Raw genomic sequence first — 22,374 nt, 5'->3', positions numbered from 1 at the left:
AAGCACGAACTGTGAAGTGAGATTTATGTGTAACAGTGTTTACACAGGAAACCACCTGCCCTGAATTGTGTGACGTTGTAGGCGAGCCACCCAACCTGTGAGAATCAATGAAGGTGCAGTCTGTGTGAAAGGAACTCCCACGCACACACTGTTGGGTTATGTCCACCAGTGTAGTGAGTCTGACACTGAATGGCATTATGAGTCATCCGTTTAGGCTGTGTCTGTGTGATATGCAGACGGTTCTATCACAGCACTATCGTCCAGTTAGGGAAAAACCATCACTCCATCTGTGGAGTTTGTGGAGGTATGCCACCACTACCACGAGCACTTTGGCAAAAACCCAAAGTCTTGCTGACAGGCCAAATGGCAGAACTTTGTATTGATAACATTCTGTGTCCAGAGTAAACTTGAGGAACCTCCTGTGCGCGAGATATATGGTTACATGAAAATAGGCATCTTGGAAGTCGAGGGCTGAAAACCAGTCCCCCCCATTCCAGTGCTGGTATTATTGTTGCTAATGTGACCATCCTGAACCATTGGACCCTTACTAATTTGCTGAGTTTTCTGAAGTCTAAGCTAGGCCTCCATCTTCCGTTCTCTTGCTGGGTTAAGTAGTAGTGGGACTAAAAGCCCTTCCCCTTCTGTGTTGTGATGGTATGTGTTCCAGAGTACCCAGATGTAGGAAGTGGTTTACTTCTTACTGTAGAAAGTGTTCTTGAGAGAGGTCCCTGAAGAGGGATAAGGAGGGAGGATGGGTGGAGGAGATGGAGATGAATGGTATTGTATAGCCTGAATGGATTATCTCCAGAACCCATTTGTCCGCAGTGATGGATTGCCATGCTGGATAGAAAGGGATCAACCGGTATCCGAAATGGGGGATGGTTAATGATGGCATCAGCACAGAAGAATGGGGAAGATCTTTTAGGCCCTCAACCAAACCCTCAAAATTGTTGTTTTGCAGAGAGCTGGTGGGATGTCGATGATTGAGCTGGAGGTTGGTGATGCTTTGGACACTTCTGTCTTTGCCTTTACATATCATAGTGCCTCTGTAGTGAGGTGCATGGGACAGACCCTGCGTGCTGTATAGGGTAGTATTTACCCAGTTTTCTTTTTGACGTAGGGGGTGTATATACCCAGGGAGTGGAGCGTCACCCTTGAGTCTTTCAGGGTATGAAGTGACTCATCAGTTTTTGCCACCAACGGCTTCTGGCCATCCAATGGGAGGTCCTTGACAGTGGATTGTACCTCCCTTGGGAAGCCAGTCTGGTGGAGTCGTGAAACTTGATACATAACTATGGCAGTGGCCGTGGAACGCACTGCTGTACTGGCTGCATCTAAAGGCGGTTCTGGATAGGCGCTGGCCCTCTGAAATTATGGACTTAAACTGGGTCTCATTCTCCAGTATGACGTAAATAAATTCAGCAAGTTTGGAATAATTTGTGTGGTTGTATTTTGCCATCAGGGCAGCATAACTGGCAATCCAGAACTGATGAGTGGCATATGAATACGCCCTACAACCAAAAAGATCCAAACATTTCCACTCTTTGTTGTATGGAGTGGATCTAGGTTGCTGTTGTCTGTCTCGTTGGTTGACAGCATCAACCACTACTGAATTTGGTGTGGGCTGAGAAAATAAGAACCCTAGTCCTGTAGGGGAATGTAGTACTTCTTATCTAGTCACTTGCAGGTGGGCAGTATCATAGCTGGGATTTGCCATATGTTTTTGGCTGGCTCCATGAATGTGTCATTTATGGGAAGTGCAATTTTAGATGAGGAGGATATATGGAGAATGTCCAGTCATTTGTATCAGTGATTCTTTTAAAGAATTCTTGAAAGTGTTTAAGATCATCTGCAAATGTAGGCGGCAGCGGCATTATGGCCTCATCTGGGGACAAGGAAGAAATGTTGGTGATGTATCCTGTTCCCAGACTCTCTCCTGTTCTTCAACGCTTTCCTCAGGAGACTCTGAGGGTGCAGCAACTGAGGGTGGTGGGGGAGATCTAATCCTCTCCTGGTATCGACTTGGGAGTCTGGAGTACTGTCTCCCCTATGTGATCCAGGGTTCCCAGTAGGGCCATTGAGTGGGGAATGGCATAACCGGTGGCATCCATGGGTGGCCATACCTGAACGTCAGCCCTCTGATGAATTTTAAGATTGCACAGGTGGACCCAGAGCTGCAGTAGATTGAATGGGAGAGGAGCGCTGAGATGAGAAGGCACACTCCTCTTCAGTATCTACTTCCTCACTAGAGGATGGAGGAGCCAGCAGTGAAGTGGATATATAAATGGGGAAAAGAATATAAATGGGGGACAAGAGATAAGTAAACCTAACTAGGGTACTAAAAAGACTACTCTAAACTATTCTAAATTCTAAGTATAGCTATCAGTCTTAACACTGCTGGGAGCTCCATCTCAGGCCTAGGACGGTTGAGAAAGAACTGAGGAGGGTCAGGTCACATGGCACTAGATTGGTGCCGACAGCAGCACGAGATGGGGAAAGTGCATGTGCAACCCAGATGAGCACTGCTGCTGAAATTCTCCGATCAAAGGCAGGGGATGCACCAACACCCGCAATGGAGCACCCACAGGGACACTCCTCAAAGAAGAACCCACTATTTCTTTTGGTATACAACTGAAAGGACTTTTGAAACATAAAATAATCATTGCTGAAGTGTACAAATATTTTTTAATTGTATGCAAAACTGATAATTCAGACAGTTAATGCAGCTAATTAGAACCACTGTCAATCTAATGCTGCAGGTCTATTGTGTATTCTAGATAACACTGACAATTACCATACCATACAAATTAATGCATTTAAATTAGATTTCATTTCCCCAAGGTAAGGATACAGCGTTGATATAGCACCAGTTTCCTTTATTGATCAGCCCTCGTGGTTGCAAAGATACTGGTTTATGTATTAATTTTACATTCTCCAGTAATTCTGTAGAATTAAAAATAGTAAGTTTAGCATCAAAGAAATGTACAAGGTAACTAGCAAACACCAAGTTAATTCAACTATACAATGCAAGTCACTCCTCTAAATTCCTAACAACAAATTTTTCTGCCTCAAAGCCTGTTTTTGGCTAAATTTAAAGTACTGTTGCCCCTTTTTGATCCACACAGCCAGTCAAAGTTTAGGACCCTATGGATGTTCCAGTTGGATGTAGAAATTAATGGAGTCTGGTACTTTCTCAGATGCAATCTTGTTTATTTGCAAGTAATGTACATGTCCCGCTTCTCTGAATGCGGAATGAATGAAGAACAAAAGAAGCAGTTTCTTAGCTTACAGCTCCAATCCTCTTTAGCCAACAGACACAAAAGCTCTCTCTCAAGGATCACACTGTGCTCACCAGCTACTGCTTGGCTTTCTTGCTTTTTTTACCTTTGCCTTCCCTCACACACACACCAATACTCAAAAAAAGCCCTCCATCCACTTAATCCAAATTCCAGAGCAGGTTCACAAACCCCTTATCTCTTAGGTTGGTGGCTTCTGATTAATTCATTCTGAAAGTTATATTAATTAAAGGGTGTGTTCACATCCAGCCTCAAAGATGCAGTCCGCAGTACTCCTCAGCATATCAGATACATCCTTTTCAGTGAAAGATTATCTCCAATTTGGGTGAGGGTTAATATCAAATCTTTAATAATATTCCTACTCCTATGATCTTATAAAAACCATGACAAGACTGCGGTGTGCATAGGTTTTTTTTTTAAAAAAAATATAAATCTTCGTTAGTTGTAATCCCCTGCAACCAATTTTACTGAAAATTTAGCAAACTTCTCTCTTGGTTTGAATGGAACTGAAATTGACAGCTGTTTCAGTTTACACAATTTTGTATCCAAAATATCTTTGTGCACCAGCACGGACTGATGTTAACATAATGTATGTTAGTTACTGGCTGTTTCAGAGCAACAAAGGAAGCATAACTCACTGATTTACATAAATACCCATCTGTGTCTCTTGTCCCGTTTTAAAAATGTGGCCAAGATCTTCAAAAGTGCTTACCATCCATTGTTAGGGCAACCTTTCCAAAACTGCTCAGCTCCCATTTAGGCTTCAAAATAAGGCGATCAGATTTGCAAAAGTGAGAAAAACAGGGGATGAGCAGTTTTGTAAATATAGCCATTTATTTGAGAACCTACATAGGAACCATTAGATGTGGGGCTCGTTTCAAAATCTGATGAGATGTTTAGAACCTGCACAGCACTCCACAACACATTTACAAGATAGGTGAAATGTGGAGCTTAGGGAAATAGTGTACCTTTATAACAAGAGTGGATTATTATTACTACTTTTATTACAGTAGCATCTGGGCCCTAATGAGACGGGGCCACACTGTGCTAGGTTCTGTATAAACACAACAAGAGACTGACAGTTGTTTACACTTGAAATGCTGCAGCTGCGACACTGCAGAAGTTCAGAGCAGATGCTACCTAGGCCAATGGGAGAGGTTCTCCCGTTAGCATAGGTAATCTACCTCCACAAGAGGCAGTAGCTAGGTCAAAATTTTTCCATCAACCAAACGCTGTGTACAACAGGAACAATTATATCGCTATGGGTTGCGCATTTTTCACATCCCTGAGTGACATAGCTGAGTCGAACCTAACTTTTTAATGTAGATCAGACTTAACATGTTCACAGCAGGCATATCTAAATAGACGAGAGACACAAAACGGTGGGAGGAGAAATGAAAGCACAAAGAGGTGAAGTGACTTGCCCAAAATCACACAACAGGTAAGTGGCAGAACCACAAATAAAATAAAGTTTTGTTTGTTTTTCTTACAGTCAGATGTAAACTGAAGAAACAACCAGTAATGCTAGGATCTTTATCATCCTCTATCCTTTATCATCAGTCCATGGGGCCGGATGCGTTGCATCCGAGAGTGCTAAAGGAGTTGGCAGCTGTGATTGCAGAGCCATTGGCCATTATCTTTGAAAACTCATGGTGATCGGGGGAAGTCCCGGACGACTGGAAAAAGGCTAATGTAGTGCCCATCTTTAAAAAAGGGAAGGAGGATCCCGGGAGCTACAGGCCAGTCAACCTCATCTCAGTCCCTGGAAAAATCATGGAGCAGGTCCTCAAGGAATCAATCCTGAAGCACTTACATGAGAGGAAAGTGATCAGGAACAGTCAGCATGGATTCACCAAGGGAAGATCATGCCTGACTAATCTAATCGCCTTCTATGATGAGATTACTGGTTCTGTGGATGAAGGGAAAGCAGTGGATGTATTGTTTCTTGACTTTAGCAAAGCTTTTGACACTGTCTCCCACAGTATTCTTGCCAGCAAGTTAAAGAAGTATGGGCTGGATGAATGGACGATAAGGTGGGTAGAAAGTTGGCTAGATTGTCGGGCTCAATGGGTAGTGATCAATGGCTCCATGTCTAGTTGGCAGCTGGTATCAAGTGGAGAGCCCCAGGGGTCGATCCTGGGGCCGGTTTTGTTCAATATCTTCATAAATGATCTGGAGGATGGTGTGGATTGCACCCTCAGCAAATTTGCAGATGATACTAAACTAGGAAGAGCGTTGATATGGTGGCAGGTAGGGATAGGATACAGAGGGACCTAGACAAATTGGAGGATTGGGCCAAAAGAAATCTGATGAGGTTCAACAAGGATAAGTGCAGGGTCCTGCACTTAGGACGGAAGAATCCAATGCACCGCTACAGACTAGGGACCGAATGGCTAGGCAGCAGTTCTGCGGAAAAGGACCTAGGGGTGACAGTGGACGAGAAGCTGGATATGAGTCAACAGTGTGCCCTTGTTGCCAAGAAGGCCAATGGCATTTTGGGATATATAAGTAGGGGCACTGCCAGCAGATCGAGGGACGTGATTTTTCCCCTCTATTCGACATTGGTGAGGCCTCATCTGGAGTACTGTGTCCAGTTTTGGGCCCCACGTTACAAGAAGGATGTGGAAAAATTGGAGAGAGTCCAGCGAAAGGCAACAAAAATGATTAGGGGTCTGGAACACATGACTTATGAGGAGAGGCTGAGGGAACTGGGATTAGTTTAGTCTGCAGAAGAGAAGAATGAGAGGGGATTTGATAGCTGCTTTCAACTACCTGAGAGGTGGTTCCAAAGAGGATGGTTCTAGACTATTCTCAGTGGTAGAAGATGACAGGACAAGGAGTAATGGTCTCAAGTTGCAGTGCGGGAGGTTTAGGTTGGATATTAGGAAAAACTTTTTCACTAGGAGAGTGGCGAAACACTGGAATGCGTTACCTAGGGAGGTGGTAGAATCTCCTTCCTTAGAAGTTCTTAAGGTCAGGCTTGACAAAGCCCTGGCTGGGATGATTTAATTGGGGATTGGTCCTGCTTTGAGCAAGGGGTTGGACTAGATGATCTCCTGAGGTCCCTTCCAACCCTGATATTCTATGATTCTCTTGTGGCCACAAAGTTGGTTTGGGAAACAATGTTTAGATCTAAAACATCTCCAGGAAATGAGTTTTCAAAAACTTTTAAAAGCATTTTGTTTAATTTCATTTGACCTCACATTGTCATAACTTGTTTCCTGCAGTTATACAGATTCACTTAAAAGCTATTTCAATATAGTCATGCACATATAAACAATTAAAAAACACTCTGCTTTAGCCTGACGGAGATGGGGCCAGGGAGAAGTGGGTTTACAAACACTCTCTTCCCCTTTGTTTATGACTAAATAGGTGGGAGATTACTGACAATTTTTATGTTCTAACATAGGGTCATGGCATTAAAAAAATTGAGAACCACTGATCTAGACAAATACTCTCAAACACAAGTGTAATTTATGTTTTAAAAACATGTTGTTTTGAGGATCTTTTTATGATTTCAATCCAATTGCTGGAAAATTTATCAATTCTCCCTAATCAATACCATCCTTTAAATAAGAGGTCAAGTTCAAAGCTTAACATACTAGTAAAAGAGAAGAAATAGACACTTTCAGAGTGGATATCCTCTATCCATCCAAAACAAGTTAATAGACCCTACCTAGTTAGAGTTAGCATTCCATTTTTAAATTTTAAAAAACATACTAAATATTGATTTTACAACATCTCCTTATGATTAACTATAACCCTGAGCTGAAGAACATTGAAAGTTTCAATGGCAAATACTATTGAGGTGGACAGGCAAACATTAAGAGTCCTAGCAGGACCGCAATCATGAGCAACCCTAAAATTAAACCAGTGTCTACAAGGTATGGTGTGATAAGAAAACACATTTCAATTTCATATTTCCAAGGCATCCCAATGACCTAACTCTGCCATGCTTCATTTCTAGTTCTGAGTCTTGTGTCCCTAGGCTGGCAGTAGCTGTGTCCGTGTCAGCCCTTGGAGCAAAATTCATTACTTCACTCAACAAGCGGCATGTTTGAGCTTTACAGAACGTTCTTCTAGAAGGCAGAGGGTTAAAATCACAAAGGTCCTAAAAGATTATGCAATTATTCTTTGGCACTACTACAGCACCTTCTATCTGAGGTACAAATACTTTACAAACTTTAAGTTAGACCTCACAGGTAACTTGTGAGGTTAAGTCCCCATTTAACAGTTGGTGAAACTGAGGCACAAAAAAGTGATCTGACCAAGGTCACACACGTATCTAGGATAATGTCAGAAACAGAACCCACATTTCCTCATTCCTAGTCCTATGTTTGAACCACAAGATGGGAGGAGGAGGGTGTTTTCAGAGCTTCCTGGGGAACTCGGACAACAAGACAGAAATAAACGTTTGACAGAATGAGTATACAGTTATGGTCCACCTAGGGAGAAGAGAATCAGGACCTGAAATGGAGCACAGCAGAGTTAGGCAAAGGGGATGAATTCAAAACAATAAAATGAAATTCTTTTCATATTTTACACACATTTGTATGTACTTATACAACCCCCCTACCAGCACCTTAATGTATTTCACATCCAAAGTTTTTAAATGTTTTCTGGCACTTACAGCCAATGATCAATATTAGTACTTATCTTTTCCCATAAGATCAGAAAACCACAGTGATTACAAGTTTTAATGGGGTATTTAGATTCTCAGTTGAATGGCCAGTATTCACACACAAGCTCTCTATATTGCAACAATCACTTTATTACAAGTAAGCCAGCTGTTACTAAAGGCAGTCTCCTTTTGACTGGAGAATGATTTCTACTGTGAACTCTTCCCTTTGAAAACCAGTTATCAAAATCCAAGCTGCTAAAGAAAACTGAGTATAATCATATTGTTATTTTGTTATATTACAAACACCTCCATTATGAAATGTGTCTCTGCTCCCACCTGGTGGAAGAATAGTAGTACAGATTTATTAAAAATCTTCTTGCAGTAATTTTGAACAAAAATGAAATAATTTTTGGATAATTTAAGAATGGGGATTTTAGTCTCACAATGCCTATAAATAAACTATTATAACAGTATTCTAATGATATTCAGTCTGCATTAAGCTAGATTTTAATGTAAGTTCACTTATGATACAGCAATATAAGTTATTTGACTTAGCTGTTTTGGTCAAGAAAATAAATCTTGCCAAAAGTAATGGAATGAAAGTTTTGACAGAAAATTAACCTACAAGTCTATGTTCCCACATTTCTTCTGATATCAGGAAAGGTGGTAAGAGGCCAGTCAGAAGATAAAGGCGTCTGTGGAAGAACTGATCCCCAAGGAGCACAATAACCATACCTATTACGTGTTCATTAAGACCATTACCAGCTTGAGACCAACATATTTTGTTGATGTAAGCAACAGAGGTGCTGGAAGTTAAAAGTGACTGGTAAGACAACAACTGGTAATGCCTTTTATCTAGGGCTGTCAAGAGATAGAAAAAATTAATCACGATTAGAATACCATATATTTAAATAATTTTGGATGCTTTCTACATTTTCAAATATATTGATTTATATTACAACAAAGACTACAAAGTGTACAGTGCTCACTTTATATTTATTTTTGATTGCAAGTATATGCACTGTAAAAAACAAAAGAAATGGTATTTTTCAATTCATCTAATACAAGTACTGTAGTACAATCTCTTTATCATGAAAGTTGAACTTACAAATGTAGAATTATGTACAAAAAAACTGCATTCAAAAATAAAACAATGTACAATGTTAGAGCTTGCAAGTCCACTCTGTCCTACTTCTTGTCCAGCTAATCACTAAGACAAACAAGTTTGTTTACATTTACAGGAGATAATGCTGCCCTGTTCTTATTTACAATGTCACCAGCAAGTGAGAACAGGCATTTGCATGGCAGTTATGTAATAACAACAACAATCTACATTTGTAAGTTGCACTTTCATGACAAAGAGTGCTTCTATGAGGTGAATTGAAAAATACTATTTCGTTTAACATTTTTACAGTGCAAATACTTGTAATAAAAAATATTATACACTTTGATTTCAATTACAACAAAGAATACAATATATATGAAAATGTAGAAGAACATCCAAAATATTTAATAAATTTCAATTGGTATTCTGTTGTTTAGCTGCGATTAATCGCGATTAATTTTTTTGAGTTAATCACGTAAATTAACTGCAAATAATCAACAGCCCTTGTTCTAACTGATACAAAATGGCTTAATAGCTAATTATTCACTATTGCATGATGGACAAGACACTAGGTGGCTCGTGTACACATGCATGGCACAATTTGACTAATATTATATGAACCGAGTTGGTTATACACAACTAAGCCATCACTGCATGCACATATGATGTGGATCCAATCAACACAGAGACTGAACTATCCTCTCTCCTCTCAACATAGTCCCTCCAGATTAGGGTTGATACTGAGAGACATAAGATCAACACACCAAGTTGCAGTCAGTCATACATTTTATAAGAAGTCTCGTGATTTTAAATTACTTTTAAAATACTATTAAATGATTCCTACTCTCCACTCTATGCAATATCCCCTCAAAAGAAAAAAAGATATGTTTGCCTATTAATTTTGGGTGGGTTATTTAAAAATGTTTGTTCCAGAGACGACGACGAGAGAGAGAGAGAAAGAGAGAGAGAGTGTGTGTGTGTGTACGTATGTACGTACGTACTATCATTGATAAAAGGATTTTTAGAAAGTTTTTTTTTTTTTAAAACAGAACAATGCATTGTTTTGATAATAGGTATATAGAATCTAATGTAAATTCCCTATGGTACGATAATTTTAAAGTCAGTCAGATTTTTCGTTAAATTGCACAACGCTGCTACTTGAAATCACTTAAAATGTAACATGCCAAAACGCTAACGGGCCCAATTGGATGAAGTGATAAGCTGATAAATGCTCTTACCTTCCCATAAAGCCAGAACTCACCACCATGCCAGACTGGACCAAAACCATTAAAGCCTAATACAAATATTAGAATCGAATGATAACCACTAAGCTCAAAGCATGTGAAGTACTCTGTTAGTTTTAGAATGCTTGCATGACAGATTTAAAGGTATGCTATCAGATCAATTTAGGCCCCAAATTCAGATTTATGTTTTTAAAACATTAGAGACCCTAAAAATCAATAGAAAATTTAGTATTTTAACATTAAAAATATTTAATTTTTTAGTGACATTAGGTTTTTTAAAGTTTTTGGTACATATATTTTGATATATTTATTTGTATTAACGAATTACAAAAAGTTAAACGTGTGTATATGTATGTATATGATAAACACACATACCTCACCACCTATTTGGCTACATTCTATGGTCTGGCTGATCAGGTACATACAGGTGGCTTTGTTTTATTGCAGCTCTATGTAGAGCGGATCCACAGAACAGATGGAGAAACCCCAAGACTGCTCTAACTTACTCCAGCTGCTAACAGCTGAAAATAAGGGAATTTGTTTTTAAAAAATGTTTTTTTAACTCAGCTATCCTTTTAAAGTACTCAACACGCAATTTGAAAAAAATCACATCTTAAAGTTAAAAACTCAGTTTCACAAAATATATATGTTAAATCTCACTATTTTACGACACAATTTTTTTTATGAACTTTTAACAAAATACATTTTTTCTCTTTTTTAAATAATGAGAGCTTAATGCTCATCTGCTGGCGGTGACCCTAAAGCCACAGTATTTGTAAAACCTTTCAAAAACAATTAACTGCAAACCTGAAAATGAACATATATATTTTCCAATGGCCCTTTAACTCAAAGGGATAAAAGGTAAAGTCAAATTGTTCTTCACCATTTTCCTATAGCAATAACCTTCATAATTTTTAAACTTGTTACCCATAGTGCAGTTTATAACATTTTAAAGCTAACAGGGTAAGAAAACTCAAATAATATATAACAAAAGTATACGTGCATCTTGTGATAAAATAAATACAGGAACAACAATTTTGGTATTGAGACAATTGCTGGATGCTTTACATCTAGTCAATGTAATCTAATCATTTAAAAAAATTAAAATTAATTTCAAGGACTATACCTGTTTAAGTCCCCTTTGCCAACTTTGCAGTTTTATAATAATTTTCAAAAAAATACATTTTTCTCTCCTCTTACGTGGGTGAAAGATACATATAAGGAGGGGAAAAAATAGTATCTGGCTATACAGAGAAAACAGTGAAAATAACAAAACATGAAGTGCTTTCAAACATAAACAACAGAACAGTTCCTGTAATTTCTTTCACTTATAATATTTTAGGTGTTACAACTTTAGAGAAAAAATTAGACTATAGTGTAATTTTAAAGTTGACAGTTTCTCATTAAACAGCCATTTCTGTGCTACTCTGACTGTATCTGATCTCATCTAGTTTAAAAGCAAAGCAGAACTGGGCTAGGTCAGTACACTGATCATCTTATGTGAGTAGTTCCGCATAAGCAAATAAGACTACATGTGTGAATAAGTCAGTAGGATTTGCCCCCGCCCCAAGGCAAAATTACAGAACATAAGTATCTTTAGTGAATGAGCCTACTACTTACAAGCCTCATAGAGAACCACTACTGACAGGGGGAAAATAGACTATTTACCTCCACAAGTAGTCCTGCTGGTTTGGGATAGAAAGCCCCAGGTCAATTTCTGGTTAGAGTAGAAAACTCCCAAATACAGATAATCTTTCATTAGAAATTGTCCACACATTAGTTTCCAATTTACTTATAGATTAGTTAATGGCATATCAACAGGATTTTGTGCAAGCATTTTTACATAAGGCATTCTACTTTGCAGATTCATATGACAACATTTTTGGAAGAGTAAATACCCATGGACTGAGTCTCTTGAAGGACAATTAATTAGGTTCATTTACATATTGTGCAAATTTTTATTCAATTTTACCAGAATGTACATTTTAGCTATGGATATGATGGCACTTCTGGCCAAAGTCCCTATTTTTTACAATTTATAACTTTATCCACAAAGTATCATTGGGCTGAGGTTTCTTATGCTTTTGCTCAGGCCTGTTCAGTGGCTAAAAGTAAGAGGTGACTTTTTTTTAATTTTATAATGTTTAAAGAAAGCCTCTCCAGATGTGGGGGATGACATATTCACACAAATGCAGCTAGGGTTTTTTTTGACTGCGTACTGAAACACACGAAATTTTCTATTCTTTAGGGCTGTCAAGTGATTAAAGAAATTAATCTCGATTAATTGCACAATTAAAAAAATTGATCGTGATTAATTGTGCTCTTAAACAATAGAGTACCATTTATTTTAAATATTTTTGGATGTTCACTACATTTTCAGATATACGAATTTCAATCACAACACACAATACAAAATGTACAGTGCTCACTTTACATTTATTTTTTATTACAAATATTTGCACTGTAAAAAAAATGTATTTTTCAATTCACCTCATAAAGAGATTGCACTACAGTACTTGTATCATGGAAGTTGAACTTAGAAATGTAGAATTATGTACAAAAAAACTGCATTCAAAAATAACACAACGTAAAACTTTAGAGCCTACAAAGTCCACTCAGTCCTACTTCTTGGTCAGTCAATCGCTCAGACAAACAAGGTTGCTTACAATTTGCAGGAGATAATGTTGCCTGCTTCTTGTTTACAATGTCACCTGAAAGTGAGAACAGGCGTTCGCATAGCACTGTTGTAGCTGGCATTGCAAGATAGTTACATGCCAGATATGCTAAAGATTCATATGTCCCTTCATGCTTCAAGCACCATTCCAGAGGACATGCTTCCATGCTGATGAGCGGTTCCGCTTGATAACGCATATTCATTTTCATCATCATGAGTCAGATGCCACCAGCAGAAGGTTGATTTTCTTTTTTGGTGTTTTGGGTTCTGTAGTTTCCGCACTGGAGTATAGCTCTTTTAAGACTTCTAAAAGCATGCTCCACACCTCGTTCCTCTCAGATTTTGGACGGCACTTCAAATTCTTAAACCTTGGGTTGATTACTGTTGCTATTTTTAGAAATCTCACATCTGTACCTTTTTTGCATTTTCTCAAATCTGCTGTGAAAGTGTTTTTAAAACGAACTTGTGCTGGGTCATCCTCTGAGACTGCTATAACATGAAATATATGCAGAATGTGAGTAAAACAGGGCAGGAGACATACAATTCTCACCCGGAGGAGTACAGTCACAAGTTTAATTGACGCATAATTTTTTTTTAACAAGCATCAGCAGCAAGTCCTCTGGAATGGTGGCCGAAGCCTGGAAGGAACATACAAATGTTTAGCATATCTGGCATGTAAATACCTTGCAATGCCGGCTACAAAAGTGCCATATGAACGCCTGTTCTCACTTTCAGATGTCACTGTAAATAAGAGGCAGGCAGCAGTACCTCCCATCAATGTAAACAAACTTGTTTGTCTCAGTGATTGGCTGAACAAGAAATAGAACTGAGTGGACTTGTAGGCTCTAAAGTTTTACACTGTTTTGTTTTTGAGTGCAGTTATGTAACCAAAAAAAAAATCTGCATTTGTAAATTGCACTTTCACGATACAGAGATTTCACTTACCTACTTGTAGGAGGTGAACTGAAAAATACTATTTCTTTTATCATTTTTACACTGCAAATATTTGTAAACAAAATAATTTAAATTCAACACTGTACACTTTTTCTGAGTTGTAACTGTAATCAATTTGAAACTGTAGAAAACATCCAAAAAGATTTAATTAAATGGTATTCTATTATGATTTAGTAGTGTGATTAAAACTGCAATTAATTGCAATACATTTTTTAACCATTTGACTGCCCTAAAAAGGATGAAACAAAATCTAAGAATTATGTTAATGAAATGTTATAGCTGATTAACATTAACTGCATTTCTTAACTCTAACATAAGCAATCTGAACACTCTTCCCTTGAATATATGCATTATAACAGGATCACAAACACTGGTCAATGAGACATACTATTTAGCAAATACAGTTCAACAGAAAGCAAACACTTTTTTCTAAACTGCTCCTCCAGTAAGACTGTTAAATTAAACTCTGTGCTGTTAAATTTAAACCATGCCTCGTGTAGCTTTAAATGCTTATATGTAGCATTTATATTACTGTATTTTTGTTTTAGGATCATATGAGATTATTGCAATGTTTATTCAAAGGACAGAGTTGAAATAAGAAAAGGAGTACTTGTGGCACCTTAGAGACTAACACATTTATTTGAGCATAAGCTTTCATGAGCTACAGCTCACTTCATCGGATGCATGCAGTGGAAAATACAGTGGGGAGATTTTATATACACAGAGAACATAAAACAATGGGTGTTACCATACACACTGTAATGAGAGTGATCAGGTAAACTATTACCAGCAGGAGAGGAAAAAAACCTTTTGTAGTGATAATCAAGGTGGGCCACTTCCAGCAGTTGACAAGAACGTGTGAGGAACAGTGGGGGTGTGTGTGTGTGAAATAAACATGGGGAAATAGTTTTACTTTGTGTAACGACATATCCACTCCCAGTCTTTATTCAAGCCTAATGTAACGTTGTCCAGTTTGCAAATTAATTCCAATTCGGCAGTCTCCCGTTGGGAGTCTGTTTTTGAAGTTTTTTTGTTGAAGAATTGCGACTTTTAGGTCTGTAATCAAGTGACCAGAGAGACTGAAGTGTTCTCCGACTGGTTTTTGAATGTTATAATTCTTGATGTCTGATTTGTATCCATTTAATTTGCAAACTGGACAACATTACATTAGGTTTGAATAAATACTGGGAGTGGATGTGTCATTACACAAAGTAAAACTATTTCCCCATGTTTTTTTTCCCCCTACTGTTCCTCAGATGTTCTTGTCAACTGCTGGAAGTGGCCCACCTTGATTATCACTACAAAAGGCTTTTTTTTTGCTCTCCTGCTGGTAATAGCTTACCTGATCACTCTCGTTACAATGTGTATGGTAAAACCCATTGTTTCATGTTCTCTGTGTATATAAAATCTCCCCACTGTATTTTCCACTGCATGCATCCGATAAAGTGAGCTATAGCTCACGAAAGCTTATGCGCAAATAAATTTGTTAGTCTCTAAGGTGCCACAAGTACTCCTTTTCTTTTTGTGGTTACAGACTAACATGGCTGCTACTGTGAAACCTGAAAGCTGAAATAGTTACCCACTTTATAACTATATTAGTTTTCTGAATTGTGTAATTAAAATCAAACTCAATCTTGCATTAAGGTAAGTGTCTCTTCTCTCTTTCAATACTGTACACTTTTGTTTTAGGCAAAATGTGTTACTCTTCTACCAGAACATCCACTCTAGTGTCTGTTAACTATACCTGCAATCTTTATGGCTACAGGATCCTCTGAAACTGGAACAGGTCCCTCTTTGACTTCAACCTGTTTTTCAGGGACCAGAGTAGATGTGGCAGGAGGGGTACACTTAGTCTCAACATAGGCCACAGGTGTGGAAGCAGAGGGCTTGGAATTGTGAAAAAGACTAGCCCACGATTTTGCAGGCTGATTAACAGGGACTGATCCTGAAACCGGGGCTGTTGCCTCAGTAGTAGGTGAAACATCCTCGAGTTTAGCTTGGTCTGAGTCAGTGCTTTCCATAGTGTGCAATTCTACCCCATTGGCAGCTGTGCCCTCACCAGAGGATTCAAGTGTTTGTCCATTAGTAACACCAAGATTTTCAGTAGTATCAGTACCATCATAAGGTTCTACAACAGCTGTCCTTAAAGGGCTCTCTCTGCCAGCCTCTGAGGGGATGCAGAATTGTTCAGAATTGGTAACACTGCATATTTCAGGCTGCCCTGCAGTCCTGGTATTGTCTAATACACTAGAAACAGAATCATCAGACACAGCTTCACTAATGAAGTCCACAGAATTTTCAGGGCTGTTACAAGTCCTTGGTGAGACTGATGATGGTATGTCTCCTGTAAGTTCCGTATCTTCTGTGCTTATACTATTCAGTCCTGATGAATTTGCATGGCCATTTACAAGAGCCTCTGCAGGAACAATGCCATCACTGACATCTTCCAAATAACTATAGTATCCAGGTGGTCTTTTTTTCTTCTTTTTACGCTCCCGTTGTCCAAGGCCCCCAGATAAGCTATCACTTTCAGGATTAGAACCGCTATCCAAAGCAAGGGCAGGATCAGTGAACTGGCAGTCTATGGAGTTGTAGTTAGTTTCATTAAGAATGTCATCATGGGTTTTCTGAGTTGATGCACAACCAAGGATAAATTCTGGAGCCTGAGGATTCAGAGTGCTTGAAATACTGTAGTCAGTGTTATTCAGCACAGATGACTCTGTCTCAATAACTTCATTAACACCAAATTCAATTCTCCGATAATCCTCCCCTGGACAAAATAAATTAAAAACGTCTGTTAGTGAAGTCCAGTCACAAAGATACAAAATTAGTAACAGACAAGTCTGTTTTCCTGAAATGTAAGTATAAATGACATTCCTCATACAAACAAAAAACATCCTCAATGTCCATTTGTATCTTGAAAAAGGATGGTTTTTAAATATTTTAAAATGAAATGAGGATGAAAAAAGTATCAAAGTTTTCCTGTAACACAGAGTAGGACTTCAGTTTAAGAAAATATGGGCACAGATCCTGCAAGAAACACAGTTGTACCCTTTCAGCCATATGGAGTCTCAATGACTTCACCGGTAGTCTGCCGGGATCCAACTGCAGGACGAGGAACATAGAGTGTGATGAAAAGAACCATCTTTTTCATACTACCGCACATCTTTAAAGAAGGTCTTATTTTCTATGACAAAAAGAAAAGGAGTACTTGTGGCACCGTAGAGACTAACCAATTTATCCGATGAAGTGAGCTGTAGCTCACGAAAGCTTATGCTCAAATAAATTGGTTAGTCTCTATGGTGCCACAAGTACTCCTTTTCTTTTTGCGAATACAGACTAACACGGCTGCTACTCTGAAACCTGTCATTTTCTATAACAGTAAGTCTATAAACTGCATTTTTCCAAAGTAAAGTAAAATCTACCTTTGCAACTGATAAGATTTTTTAATTAAGAATATTTAAGACACATCACAAATGGCAGAATGATATTTTACATTCTACTCAACTGGAAATGTTTCAGGTTTTGGAAATCCAAAATTATCAGCAGCTTAATAATAAAAAGATATGATATTCATTTTATGTGTCACAAGAAATACAACTAATGTGACTGGATCAAAGCCAGACACAACATTACATTTAAAATATAAACTGATTGAAAGTGAGTATATGAACAATGAGAAATAATTTACCTCGATAATTTCATAACTTTCAAGAAATGCTAAGAATTTTTCTCATAACAGACTGAAATATATCGAAATGCTGTCATAGTCATGTTTTTTTAAATGTAAAACCCTAACTAAATTCCTGTTTATACATATATCAAAGAACCGTATGTTGCACGTGTATGGAACTTAAGTAACCACCTCATGTATATTTTATCAATAGATTACAAAACTAGAAACACTACATGCCTCAGGCTGCCTTGACATTTAAAGTGTATTAACTATGACAGAAATTTTCATTAATACCAAACAGGGGTATAATGTACCGTACATACTTGTTCATTAGCCCATTTGTTTATAAGCTGACCCCCCAAGATGGATAGGTAAAAAGAGTAAAAACTGTATGACCCTTTCATAAGCCAACCCTATATTTCAGGGGTTGGCAAACTTTGGCTCCCGGCCCATCAGGGTAAGCCGCTGGCGGGTTGGGACATTTTGTTTATCTGTAGCGTCTGCAGGTATGGAGCCCCTCAGTTCCCTGTGGCCGAGGTTCGCCGCTCCCATTGGCTGGGAACGGCGAACTGCGGCCAAAGGAACTGAGGGGCTCCATGCCTGCAGATGCTCCAGGTAAACAAAACGACAATGTATTAGATATTCAATTCAATGATTTAATAGAGTTTAAAATCATCAAATTTTGGTGTAGACTCGTTTATAAGCCGACCCCCGCTCTATGATGCGTCACTTTTTTACCAAAAATATTTGGCTTATGACAGAGTATATAAGGTAATTAAGATTATAAAATTCATGCTGTTTTTTTAATTTTGAATTTTAGTGGTTCCCAGGACAAATTTTCATTAATATTTAATCAGAAAACAATTTTGTGTGATTTTCTATGGTACATATATTACTGCTTCCATGAGCTTGAAAACATTTGTTTTCTGTTTTGCAAAAGGAACAAAAAAAAAGTGTTGCTAAAAAGTGAGTTTCAGATCATCCTTTTCCTACAAAGGATTCCTGTTCAAACAACACTGGTCACTATTTCAAAATAAATACTTATAATATGGTGCACTAATCTCTACATCTACAGATTCAACTAGTTTACCTATACATTTGCTAACAGGATAACACGATTTTGTGCAATTTATTTGTGCACACGGCATTTCAACATATCCACGTTAATGAGTGTATCAGTGTCATGAACACTTGTTTTTATGCAACAGAGCATAACAAAGTTGATGCCAATCACAATGTTTTTAAGTTTTAGGAATAAATTGTGTATTTTTCTTAATACCTGTTGAAATCTTCCTATCCCTTCCAATCCCTAATTAAAACTTATTAAAATTTGAAACCAATCAAGCATAGGATTTTTCCTAAATTCTTATTAGAAAAAATTGCTTTTGGACTAAGACTTGGTATGCGATTTTATAGTCTGGAGCAAAATTGCACATGCTATTAATCCCACAAACAGGGGATTATTAGCAAAGGAATTTAAGTCTATTACCTATAGCCAAACTGCAGTAAGAAAAAATACTTACTTTATAATAACCGTAAAGTGGATAAAATCAACCAAAAAGGAGTTAAGACTTTTACTCCTTTTTTAAATCAAACCCCTGAAATACCTCTTATTTACAGGAACTGTGAAGGTTGGGTCATAACACTCATTTCCACACTGCCACTAGTTATGACAAAATCTTATTTGTTTTAACATTGTATTTAGTGCCTTTTTAAAGAAAAATATGAAAGAGACCAACTTTCTTTTATGGTTATTTTTGTACCTTCCACTTTGCTTCCAGCCACCTTTGTTTCAATCCATTCCGTGGTGTTTCGAGGATCTATTGTTGCATGGATTGAAATGGATGCACCTGAAGGTATGAAGAATACTGCACATTGACAAGATACCCTTTGAAGATGTTACAATGTATCATGTCAATGCATTATAATGAAAGCTGTGAATGCGTATTAAGAATTAGTATGCACTCTCTATCATGCAGTTTTTTAGCCAAATGCAATTATTCATAATATGCATCAACAGCTCCTCCAGCCATTCACTGTAGATATCATTACACCATAAAAACAGTAACATTTTATACTATGGTTATGTGATCAATGGGTAATCTCAACGTTACTAACAAGACTTTGCCTGAGTAATTTTTTCCATTTTAGTTTCAACTGCTTCTTATGCAGCCATAACTATGATACTATGCAGGCATTATAGTGCATGTTTGTTAAGTAGGACACATTTTTGAGGCAAAGTTTGATTTGCCATCATTAACCAATCTCAGGGGAGGGAGGGAGTATTTATGGTCTGGGCAGGATCTGAAAAACGTTTGCAGAAACCAGCTTTCTATATAGCCTGTGCTAAACCATACAGAAAGCCATTTGGGTAATCACCCCTATTTCAAACTTAGGCGTTTAAAGTCAGGCACCTAAATCCATATTTAGGCACCTGGATTTTTTTTTTTTTCTCCAGATTTCCAAAGGTGCTAAGCACTCACAACTTCCACTGACTTTAGATGGAGTTGTTGCTCAGCACCACTGAAAAGATTAGTTAGGTACCCTGAATCTTTGTTTAGGCATGTATGTTTAGTCACCAAAATTTGAAAATTATGGCCAATGACTTTTATCTTTATGTTTATGTTTTCCCTAATGTTACCTTGTGCATTTTGTTCTTCTATAAAATTTTAATGGCTATTCCAAATGCCGCGCTAATGACCAGCCAAATTTAAAACAAAAATCAAGTATATTTTTAGCTAAAGGAGATCTGGATTCTATTCCCAGTTTTGTCACTAGCTTCCCAGATACCTTTGGACAAGTCTCAACTTCTCTACAATTACGTTAACTCAGCTCTAAAAAGAGAATACTTATCTACTTTGTAAAAGTATTATGCAGACTATTATAAAGAACTGAAATCCTCAGATGGAAGGTGCTATGTAAATATGAAATATTATCTCATTATGAAACCAGGCAGGGGTTTGGTTTTTTTCCTTTTTAAGGTGTGGAGAAAAGGTGTGCATGTGGGGAGAAAATAGTGATCATTACTGCTTTAAATCAGAGCTCGGTAATACATTTTTACATTGCGAGTCATACTTTCTCTCTCTCTCTCTCTCACTCTCCAAAAAAGGATTTTCCAGAAAAACAGCTGAGCCACATAGAAACAGAATGTCATGCTGAACACTAAGCAGAACACTGCTCTCAGAGTCATCTTCAGGCTGCAACTGCCAAAGAATACTCTGTGTTGAGACTTTTACAGAGGGGGCACTAAAAGTCCACAGATGGTTAAGTGTTATCCAAGCTATTTATTTTAGTCACTCCTTGATTAAGAACTCCATACTAAGCAATTGCCCTAAGCAATTTTTTCAACTGAATTCTAAAAGCTTCCACAAGAAGTTTTTAACGGAATTGTTACAGCACAAACTGCCACAGCGAAGTAGCGAGCATACTTACTACAGTTAGCTACAGAAAAACGTTAAAACAACATTCTCAAACATTCTTGTCGATTTCAATGGGCTAGCAAGTGTTGAAAAAGCAGCCTGACAGATACATGCGCATACACATGCTAATCAACCTGAACTGGACTAATTTAAAGACAATCTGTACTGTATCAGGACACTACGGGGAGAGCCCAACAACCTGAAGAAAAAATTAAGAAAAAAAAGGAATGATTTATTACCATCATGACGCTCACCTGTGGACTTAATACCACAAGGAACTGTTTCATTGTATGGAGGAAGCTGCAAAGAAAAGAAAATAAGATTTAATGACAGGCAAAACAGCTCTTTAAAAACAACATTTTATGTTAATTTAATTAAAAATACCTTGATCATTTAAAAATAACTCTTTATATCCAATTGTCCAAAACGTGGTCTTGGACTTATATTTCTATATATATACACTCAGCCCGACATTGTAGTTTGACACTCTACAGAGACTAATTTACTATAATCAGAGATGAGAGATAAAGACTACCATCACCTCGAGTTACAAACTCTAGAACAGGGGTGGGCAAACTTTTTGGCCCAAGAGCCTGATCTGGGAATAGAAATTGTATGGCGGGCCATGAATGCTCACAAAATTGGGATTGGGGACTGGGGGGTGAGGGCTCCGGCTGGGGGTGCGAGCTCTGGGGTGGGGATGGGAATGAGGAGTTTGGGGTGCAGGAGGATGCTCCGGGCTGGGACCGAGGGATTCAGAGGGCAGGAGGGGGATTAGGGCTGGGTCAGGGGGTTGGGGTGTGGGAAGGAGTGCAGGCTGTGGCTGGGGTGTGGGCTATGGCTGGGGATAAGAGGTTTGGGGTGCAGGAAAATGCTCTAGGCTGGGATCAAGGAGTTTGGAGGGCAGAGGAGGATCAGCGCTGCGGCAAGGAGTTGGGCTGGGGGGTAGGGGGGAGGCTCAGGGGTGCAGGCTCGGGATGGTGCTTACCTCAAGCGGCTCCCAGAAGCAGCGCATGCCCTTCTCCAGCTCCTATATGGAGGCGCAGCCAAGCAGTCTGCATGCTGCCCTGTCCGCAGGCATCGCCCTCACAGCTCCCATTGGCCACGGTTCCTGGCCAATGAAAGCTGCGGGGCAGTGCTTGGGGCTGGGGTAGCATGCAGAGCAGAGCCCCCTAGCTGTCCCTACATATAGGAGCTGGAGGAGGCCCATGTCGCTGCTTCTGAGAGCTGCGTGGAGCAACCCCCGACCCTGCTCCCCGGCTGGAGTGCCAGAGTGGGGCAAGCCCCAGACCCAGAATCTGGCCCATGGGCCGTAGTTTGCCCACCCCTGCTCTAGAATCATAAGCTGTCCTCCAGTTCACTTCAGGATTCTCCTAGGCTAGCAA

At 38.7% G+C, this 22,374-nt stretch overlaps 1 protein-coding gene across 4 annotated transcripts in view; it reads right to left on the bottom strand.

The window, feature by feature from the left end:
• USP10 (ubiquitin specific peptidase 10) overlaps window positions 1-22,374 on the bottom strand; it is a 74,656-nt gene that overhangs the window by 23,548 nt on the left and 28,734 nt on the right. The window contains exons 3-6 of one of the 4 annotated variants that reach the window (XM_073308088.1): window positions 21,229-21,289; window positions 19,334-19,420; window positions 15,639-16,664; window positions 2,852-2,943 (exon numbers count right to left, since the gene is read on the bottom strand). In XM_073308088.1, coding sequence (XP_073164189.1) covers window positions 2,852-2,943; window positions 15,639-16,664; window positions 19,334-19,420; window positions 21,229-21,289 — 1,266 coding nt within the window. The remainder of the gene's footprint in view (window positions 1-2,851; window positions 2,944-15,638; window positions 16,665-19,333; window positions 19,421-21,228; window positions 21,290-22,374) is intronic. The other 3 variants (XM_073308089.1, XM_073308090.1, XM_073308091.1) reach the window with 3 other exon arrangements.

This window comes from Lepidochelys kempii, chromosome 12 (assembly GCF_965140265.1).
Source record: "Lepidochelys kempii isolate rLepKem1 chromosome 12, rLepKem1.hap2, whole genome shotgun sequence".
In the NCBI taxonomy this organism is placed as follows: Eukaryota; Metazoa; Chordata; order Testudines; family Cheloniidae; genus Lepidochelys; species Lepidochelys kempii.
Note: the sequence above shows the minus strand (reverse complement) of the source record. Positions and strands in the feature narration are given on the sequence as shown.